The sequence below is a fragment of the Rhea americana genome, unplaced genomic scaffold (genome assembly GCF_003343005.1).
Source record: "Rhea americana isolate MKP2758 unplaced genomic scaffold, rheAme1 scaffold_597, whole genome shotgun sequence".
Lineage (NCBI taxonomy): Eukaryota > Metazoa > Chordata > Aves > Rheiformes > Rheidae > Rhea > Rhea americana.
The window spans coordinates 67198-76468 of NW_028186753.1; the positions used below are offsets into that span (position 1 = coordinate 67198).

The 9271-nt window shown below is 60.5% G+C and overlaps 1 protein-coding gene across 1 annotated transcript; it reads right to left on the reverse strand.

Annotated features, from left to right (window-relative positions):
- Positions 1-318: 318 nt before the first annotated feature.
- Positions 319-9217, reverse strand: TTC31 (tetratricopeptide repeat domain 31). The gene is given in 17 exon segments (XM_085319541.1): positions 319-1538; positions 1541-1601; positions 1803-1905; positions 2413-2487; positions 2918-3062; positions 3282-3369; positions 3451-3552; positions 3753-3894; positions 4083-4173; positions 4502-4559; positions 5453-5605; positions 5777-5950; positions 6229-6297; positions 6552-6635; positions 7490-7740; positions 8817-8922; positions 9137-9217. Coding segments are annotated over 16 exon segments (1941 nt in total). The 5' UTR covers positions 8908-8922; positions 9137-9217; the 3' UTR covers positions 319-1284.
- Between the last annotated feature and the right edge of the window lie 54 nt (positions 9218-9271).

Consider the following 9271-nt stretch of genomic DNA (forward strand, 5'->3'; position numbering starts at 1 on the left):
CAGCCCCCGCAGCCCGGCGGGCTGCCTCCCCGACGCCTCCGCCAGGCACTGCCGGTGCTTTGCCCCGCGGGATGCTGCAGCTCCGAGCCCCGGAGCTCGAGCACCCCTCCCACAGCACGTCATGCAGACTGAGCCCTTCCTCGAGCCAGCAGCACCTTCTCCCCCAGGGCGGGCGGGGGGGACGCTGCCAGCACCTGCAACAGGGACAGCAGCAAGGCAGGAGTGCCGGGGCCCAGGCGGGCCGGGTGCCGGGGCCAGGTGCTGTGGCCTGCTAGCACAACGCAGTGGCACAGCAGGCACGGAAGGATATGCACAAGCTCAGTGCGGGATCTATTTTATTGAGAAACYGAAAGCAGATACAAATCCCTGAAAGAGCTGAAGGTAGCAGCTGTCCCTGCAACAGTGCCCTTCCCCACTGCAAGCAGCCAGTTCTCCCAGGCCACCGGCTGGTGGGGCGGCGAGGAGCTCCAAGGTGAGCACAGGCCCAGCCCAGCCTCCCAGGGCACAGACAGCCGGGACAACGGCCCCAAGGCCAGAGCATCCCCCAGGTTACATGTGCGGTGAGCAAGCCCTGCGCCCGCAGCAGAGCCCTGTCACCCAGCTAGGGGAGAGGGCCACACCACGCTGTGGTGATACCGTAAAAAATGCCCAGACAGGAGAAGAGGGGGCTGCATATAGACCCTCCCTCTCTGCCAGGGGCTGCAGACCCTACACAAGACATGATCCCACAAGGCACAACCACTCAATGTGGCACGAGGTAGAATGTGCCCCAGCCATGGGGCCAGGGCGAAGCCCGGCTCACAGAAGTGCCAGGACAGGCGCAGGTCCTGCTGCACTGCACCCCGAGCTGTGGGCTTCGCTTAGTGCTGGGCCACGAGAGCGCCAGGGCCCTGCTGYGGGCCAGACTCCTGGGGCAACCTCAGCTCTGCCAGGCAGGGAGCCTTAGCCCTCCYGCAGCAGCAGGGAAGGCACTCTTAGAGCTGGTGCCCCAGCTCCTCCCTGCTCCAAAATCCCAATGCAAGGTCACAAGCCACTGCCGCAAGGGCAGACCCTGCCTGGTGCAGGATGCCCAGATGCCACTGGCACCAGGCTCCCAGGGAATGCTCAGATGCCCAGTTCGGGGGAGCTGAGTAAAAAGCCCCAGTTCCCACAGAAACATGATGGGAAGGTCCTGAAACCACTGTGCCTSCTTCTTCGCCAGTCCACAGCTCAGGGGCAAGGGGCTGTTGTCCTCATTGCTGCAGCTCCACGAGGAAGGGCTCTCCAGGTCAGCAGGCACTTGAGTCAGCTCCCTGGGGAGCAGGGACTCAGAGCTGCACACCCTCCTGGGACAGAATGCAGCCCAGAGCTGCACACTGTCCCACCATGGCAGTCCACTGGGGCTGGCTGCCAAGGACATGGGGCAGCACTACTCTGCGTTGTCCCAGTGGTGCAAGACGTACAGCGCTCAGCTCCACTCCCCATACTCCCYGTCCTGGCTAGGGGAGCCCCCGTGGAGGCACCTACTCCACAGCAGGTCTCTGGGTGCTGCCGGGGGGYGGTGTCGCGTGAGAAGGGTGTTTGAGCTGCAGCACCAGCTTGGTCCCTTCCACATCGGCATCCTGGTGAGGAAGGGCTGTCAGCACTGGCCCCCACCCCAGGCCTAGGCACTCCCCACACAGAGACGGAGGACAGCAGCAGGGCTGCAGTGCAGAGCCAACGACAGTCACCACCTCACTGCAGGTTCCTGACGTATCCTGTCCTTCCCCTGCACCCAAGGGGCTGCAGGGTCCCCACGGCCTTTCCCCAGCCCCAGAGCTCACCATCATCGTCCTGTAGGCCGCTTCTGCTGATTCTTTCTGCGTGAAGTTGATAAAGGCACAGTGTCTCCCCTTAAGCACCCGGATAAAGCGGATCTGCCCAAACCTGCGGGGTAGAGAGGGTCTTGGCAACTAACTCTGCTGCAGAGATGTCCCTGCACCTACATTTTGCTCTCACTGTTTGGGGAGGGTGAAATACAGCATGAAGACACAGCCAAGATGTGATGCAACAGACTGGGGTCAGTTCCTGGAGGCAGTGAACCACCAGGCAGTCTGGGGTCTCACAAGCTGAGTGCCTGCAGGCCAGGAGCACCAGGGAACGGGGACACAGCCAAGGGGCAGTCATGTGGGACAGGCACATGTGGAGCTAGCAGAGTACCATGGGCACAGGGCCTTGGGCTCRAGGATGGTTATGAAGCATGGACGCAGTGCTGACCACTTCAGAGAAAGAGGGTCTCAGCTCAGTGACAGTTATGTGGGACAGGACAGATACGGGACTGGCAAGACACTGCAGCTGCAGGGTCTTGGCACAGGAAAGGTGACATGGAGCAGGACAGACACAGGGGTGGCAGGGCACAGGGTCTCCAGGCATTCAGCCTAGGGAAATACTCACTGGCTAAATGAGCTCTGCAGCACCTTCTCAGTGATCTTGGCGGTGACGTTCCCAACCCACAAAGGATAGCAGTCCCTGCCAACCACATCAGTATCACCAACAGCCAGCTTCATAGAATCACAGAATGGGTAAGGTTGGAAGGGACCTCTGGAGACCATCTAGTCCAACCCCCCTGCTCAAGCAGTGGCACCTAGAGCACATTGCACAGGATCACATCCAGGCAGGTTTTGAATATCTCCAGGAAAGGAGATTCCACAGCCTCTCTGGGCAACCTGCTCCAGTGCTCTGTCACTCTAACGGTGAAGAAGTTCTTATATTCAGCTTCATCCTGTGCATCATCTCGAAGTCTCTCCAGCATCACCAGCTCCGTGTGCAAGCTATGGGATTCACCCATTCCTGCCTACTGCCTCCCACGAGCAGTGRGCACCCTCCACTGCCAAGCCCAGCACTGCACAGTCCTCATCAGCCTGTTCTCTGCTCTGACCACCCCAGCCCCTACCCCTACCTGGCTGGATGCTGTGGCAGCAAGGTCTGCTTGGTGCTAGCTGGAACAGCTGCCTGAGCCAGGCCTTTCGAATGGCTCTTCGAGTTTGTGACAGTCACAAACCCATTCCTGTCCATTTCACAGCAGCTTCCATTCATCTGCTCCCCTGCCGAAAGGGAAGCCAGGGCTCAGCACACTCCATGGGCCAGACTGGGCAGTGCGTTACAGACTRCAGGCTGACCTCAGTCGTGAGGTCCCCCCAGCTCCCCACCAACTCTGTGGCACCCCCAGACTGCCAGCCCAAGGTTCCTCAGCACCATCCCAGCTGCCAGCTCTGCTAATGAGTCCRAAGCAAAAACAAACTTCAGTGCCAAGGGTCTCTTACCAGACAGAGCCAGCAGAGGCTCCCCAGTTTCCAGCAGAGAATGTACCGGGACACCCTCGGGGCTACTCACACCACTGGAGCTGGTCTGCTGCAGAGGGGAGAGCAGATCAGGCCCTGCTGCACTGCCAGCCAGGTACAAGCAGCGCTGTCAGGACAGGCGGCGGCTCACCTGCAGCAGGGCCTGGCAGTCCTTCAGCTCGGCAGCTGCATCAGCGTAGGAGCCATACATGCGCAACAGCTCCTCAAATGTGCTCACAGCCTCGGCGTAGCGCTGAGGCCAACAAGAGGTGCTGAGCTCGTGCCTGTCTGCTGGACATGCTTCCGCTTTGCCTCCACTGCTGGGGCCCAGGCCTCAGCACCCAGCACCCATCCTAGGCCAGGTCTCCCTCCTCCACCCCACAAAGGGCTCTGCCCAGCCCCACTGATACTCTCCAGCCCCCGACCCCTGCCTACTGCTCCCAGCCCTGGTACCTTCAGCCCCCTCAGTGCTTTGCCCTTGCGGAAGAAGCCTTTGGGCCATTTGGGCTGGAGACTGAGAGACAACTGCGCGTCCCTGAGAGCCTCCTCGTATTGCTGCAGTTTCTCATAGCAGTACGAGCGGTTCCCGAAGAGCCTGCGGGAAGAGCGAGGTCAGCCAGGCCTCCACAGGCTGCTATACACACTGCTAGCCAGAGCACACCAGGGCCTTCTCCCTGCCCACTAGCAGCCAGCTGGGATCTGGAGACCAGGACACATGGCCCTGGCCTGCGATCCCACAGCACCAGGGCCAGAAAATACCTGCCTCCCTGCCCTGCTACTCACCGGTGCTCCTTGGGATTCAGCTTCGCAGCCTCTGTGAAGGCCTGCACTGCCTCTGCATAGCGACCGTTCTGCGCAGCCTCGTTCCCACAGCCTGCAGGGAGAGCATCACCCCTCTGCAGACCCGCAAACCCTCCAGGCAGCCCAGCTAGGAGAGCAGAGCTGCATCCCCAGCAGGTAGCAGGGGACATGTACGTTTTCTCGGAGGAGCAAAGGAAAGGAGGGCAAAGGAAAGCTCTGTCTGCKTCATGTGCAAAAGGCATGTCAGGGACAGCCCAGACACAAAAACTGCCACGCCAGCGGCATGGGAATACCCAGAGCAAACCCTCCAGATCGCAAATCTAGAGCCTGAGGGAAGCAGAGCAGAGCTCCCACATGCCACCCTCATGCTGTTGCTGCCCTTGGAGGCCTGACGCACTAACCTGCTAGAATGAGGCTCTGCTCCACTGCGCTTGCATCCAACAGCACAGGCTCAGGCACCTGCGGGGCAGCCAAACAGAGCGGCGAGGGAGAGGGCTCAGCGAGACGCAGGCCTGGCCTGCCCCCCAGCCCGGCGATAAGGCCTGGGCGCAGCAGGCAGGCTGGACGACCCACGAGAGCTGCCTCATCCCTCAGGAGGGCAGGCAAGCGCCCACTGCTTGCTGTGGCCCGTGCCGAGACCTGGAGGCTGGCAGAGCTGGGCAGCAGGCAGAAGCAAACRGGGAACCACTTGCACCGCTGCCAGTCCTGTCCAGCCTCCTCCAAAGAGCTGGGGCAGGAGGACGCCCACCCCCCACAGCTCATCCCCCATCTGTCGGGGCGGGGGGAACAGGGCTCACTGCAGGACCCACAGCGCTACACTCACACACACACACCACTCAGCCTCAGCGGGAGAGAAGGCATCGCAGCTCCCAGCCCGTGTAACTGGGCAGGCAAGGCAGGCCGAGGGCTGCCTGCACAGCCTCCTGTGGGCACAGCGTCCCCGAAAGCACCCACGCAGCCCAGAGCACAGCCACCATTTTCAGCTGGTGGTAYGGCCCTGGGGATCCACATACTCTGTCAGCCCCTCAAGAAGTCAGTGACTGGCACCTTCCAGCTCGGGGGCTCCCTCTGCCCACACAGGATCCCCCAACCCTAACTCGTAAGTCAGGCCAGCCACACGGTGGGAAGAAAGAAGTCAGCCAGGGCTAAAAGTACTCGCAGCTTCCCATGTATCTTACACTGAGCCATTGCAGCTGCAGTCACGCAGCTCACAAGACCTCGGCCTGTGAGCAGCCTAGAACACCCACCCCACAGCTTCAGGAAAGCCTGCGCCCTGGTCTCCATGCTGGCAGAGCCCCTAGGCAGCAGAGAGGGTCTCCTTTGAGGAGAGACCACTGTGGGATCCAACTCACTTTCTCCTGGGGCCTTTTGTCTGGCTCTGCCTCATCAGTTTTGGCCAGTTTCTCATCAGTTTTGGCTGGTTTCTCTTTCCCAGGCACTGGCAGCTTCACACCTACTTTCTGCCACGCTTTGGAGACAAAGGTGCAGCTCAAATCCAGCTCTTCCTGGGAGAGGAGAACAGTTTAGGGAGGCATRCAAAGCCACGTGCTCCTGACCGCAAGCAGACACCCAGGCGAGGAGCACAGCTGATGCTGCGCAGTGCTCATGGGCTGACCACGCTGGCCCAGACCGAATTGCAGCTCAGCCCAGCCCAGCCTGCCCTGGGAGCACCTCACCTCCATCACCTCCTCCATGCTGGCCTCTGGGTCTCCTGCTCCCTTGTCTCCAGGGCAGGCTGCACTCTCCCCAGGACACTGAGAGGCACTGGACTCTGGGCAGTCCCTCGCCTCCTCAGCACTGCTGTTATCACCGTTACCAGCAGCCACAGTACTGTTCAGGGATGATGAACCCTGGGAAGAGAGCACAAGAAGTGAGATAGGAGCTGCATGGGTACTGCTAACCAGGCAGCAGGGCTCTGCCAGCCCACACTTCYCCTCTTGGCTAGGGCACCCTTTGCAGAGACAGCTTCCAGAAGTTCTTGCAGCCATAACGTCTCTCGTTCAGACATTTACAGGACCCCTCAAGAAGATAACGCATGCCAGACTGCAGTAAAGCCCAGCTCCACACCCAAAGACAGGCAGGGGGCAAGGCTGGCCGGTCAAAGAGAAAGCTACACGCAGTCACTCACCAGTTCAGCATCCTCATTGATTTTTAGACGTTGCCATAATTTTTCTAGTTTCTTCCGGTCTTTCTGCTTCTAGAAACCAGAGAGAAAGCYGTGAACCAGTGCTGGGCAAAACAGTACAACCCCAAACCTGAACCCAAAACACAGCTCTGTGCTTCACCCTCTACTTAAGGAGAAGAGTGTAAGTGAGCACCAGTTCTCTCCCATGAGACATATKTCACCTCCCAGAACTACCACTAAGGTTTGGAAGAAGAAGAGAAAACCTGACCAGTGGTATCTGTGCTCCAGTGCATGCCATGCAAAGTCCAACACCAGGGCACTCTCACCTTCTTCTTGAGTTTCTTCTTCTCAGCTTTCTTTTTGATTCGCTCCTCCTCCGCCACCAGCTCCTTTGCATTTTTCTCTGCTTCCTGAAAAGAGAGAGGTGCTGGTGAGCCCACAAGTCCTGGACCAAGTATGAACCTCCAGCACCGTGCCGCAACCAGCAGAGCCCTGAGCTGCACAGACAGCAGGGCCTCAGCTGCCTCTGAGCGTGGCACAGAGCTGTTGCAGGGTGTGTGGCCTGRCTGACAGCAACAACAAGGAACTGGAGAGAACTCATAGAAGAGCCACAGCATCTAGAAGCCAGTTTGTGGGCAGGAGACTGCAGCAGCTCAGCAGCTGCATGCTCACGCAGAAGTGAAAATACGGCTCAGCCACCCATGCCTAAGAGCCACTGTGGAAAGYGTCATCAGCCCAAGGTGGCTCTGCAGCAACCAACACCGGTGCTTGTGGGGGGAGCAGCTCACTCACAAAAGCTGTGCTTTATTCCAGCCAAAAGGCAAAGTGACTGCTCAACAGACCTGAGGCGCAGCACTCCGCAGCACTGTGCTGCCCCTCCTCGAGCCAGAGGTTGTGGGCTGGGCAGGGGAAATACCCGCAAGAGTCCCTGTGCCAGATGGGCCAGTCAGAGCACCCCAGGGAATCGCCCTGCTGTGGGTCACCCCCAACAGCTGCAGGACCCAGCTCCGCAGTGGCCAGAGCCTGTGGGTCGAGCATGCTTGCAGGGGGACAGCAGGGCCCCCCACAGYAGCAGGGAACAGCAGAGCCCATGCCCTGCACCACCAGCTCCTTGTCCCTCTGGGCCTTGTGAGTAGACAGGACAAGAGGCACCAGGTGATGTGGCACTGCAGGGGTGGGGACRGGGACAAGCTGGGACACAGAGCACCTACAGAAAAGAAACAGAGAACACAGAGCCCAGGAGAGCATCTCTCTAATCTGCTACCTCAGGTGTAACTTGCTGTTTCCAGGGCAGGTTTATGACKTGCATTTTTGCATCTAAGTAGCGCTCAGGGGAGTCAGCAGACAGAGAGTCCTTGCACAAGAAAGACTTCTTGAACCCGCAGAAGTTGTAGTTGTGATTGCTGTCCTCACTGGGAATGTCACAGCCCTGGCTGTAAGCAGTCCATTCCTCCTCCTCACCCTCCTCCTCACTGGAGAGCTCCAGGTTTCCGGAGCTGTAGCGGAATTGCCAGTCTGTGCAGGGAAAATGGCTGCACTCAGGAGACAGAGAAAAGAGGAGCCCTGCCACACGAAGACAGACGAAGACATGCCCTGCCGCTCTTCTCCCGCAACCACAYGACACTAGAGACAGCTATTTCTATCCTGACATCTCCTGCTGTGCCATCGCTGAAACAGCAAACTGCACAGGTGTGAAAATGAGTCAGAGGTGCCACRTATGCTCCAAGTTTCACCTGCCATTCTGAGATGCAGCCGCTGCCCAGACACAGGAAGAACAGGCAGCGGGTTACACCCCCGAGCTCAACAAAAACGACGGACAAAACAAAGCACAACGTAGAAAGAACAGCAACCAGCAAGTAAGGTTGCACTTGAAAAATGCAGACCTGGAAGGATCTGAGGGTGGAGGAGCATGRGAGAGCCAAGCAGAGACCTGCCCAGACAGCACTGCAACGTGTCCCCTGGGAGGCGGGTGCGCTCCCTCCCGCCGAGCTCCGCAGGGAAGCGAGAGCAGCTGCCCTGCTCATCTCTGCGTTCGCCAGGCGGCTCTGCTGCTCTCAGCAGGCGAGCTCCCTGTGGGAGACCATGGCTCACCCCAAGCCCACATATCCCCCAGCGGGGTCCCGGTTCTGGAGAGAAGCGGGGCACACCTGTCACACAGCTCGAACAGCGGGGTGAGACACAGCAGGGTCGCAGGCCGGAGAACCTCCTCAGCCAAGCCCGCCGTGTCTAACCAGTGCCCTGGACCTCGTGAGCAGCACAGAGCCTTGTCCCAGCCCAGCCGCGAGTGTGCAGCAACCCACAGCCCCTCTCCAGGGCTGGGGAACAGGCGCTTCCCCACCGCGCAGGCACAGCGTGGAAAAGGCTCTGCCAGGCTTTCAGAAAGAGCAGCTCCCACTCGCTGGGGGGGAACAAAGAGGTGGGTGCCCCCCTCTGCCAGCTCCCACCGCCCACAGTCTGCAGCACCACCCCCAGAACCAGGAGGAGAAGCCAGCAGAGGAATAACTCCCTGCAACGGCAGGAGCAAGAGACTCGCTACTTCCAAACACCGAGCTCTCCAGACAGCTGCCGAACTCTGCCCCCAGCCCTATCACCTGAGCATCTTTCATCAGCAGCTCTTGTGGCTTCGCCCCGGTCGAACACATCCTGCACCCCAAACACGTCCCCCGTCACAGCACGATGCATCGTGTTCGAGGCGGTCTGCGGAGATCAGGAGGCGGAGCGGCTTTGCTACGCTCCAGCCCGTGGCCCCAGCCCCGGCCCGGAGAGGCCAGGCGGTCCCCACCGCGCTGCCCGCTGGCTCCCGCCGCTCCGGGAACACCTGAGCCGCGGCCGGGAGCCGGGCAGAGGCAACGGCGGGGAGCGTCCCCGCGGCCCCTCTGCGCCGGGGGTCCCCGGAGGCCCCGCCACCCACCTGCCGCTGCCTCCAGAGGGGCTCCGGGGCGCCGGGCGCGGCGTGCAGCGGGCAGCGCGGCCCTGCGGGGGAGCGCGCCTGAGCCGCGGCCGCGGCGGAAACGAAACCGAAAGGCAGCGAGGGAGGCAGCGAGGC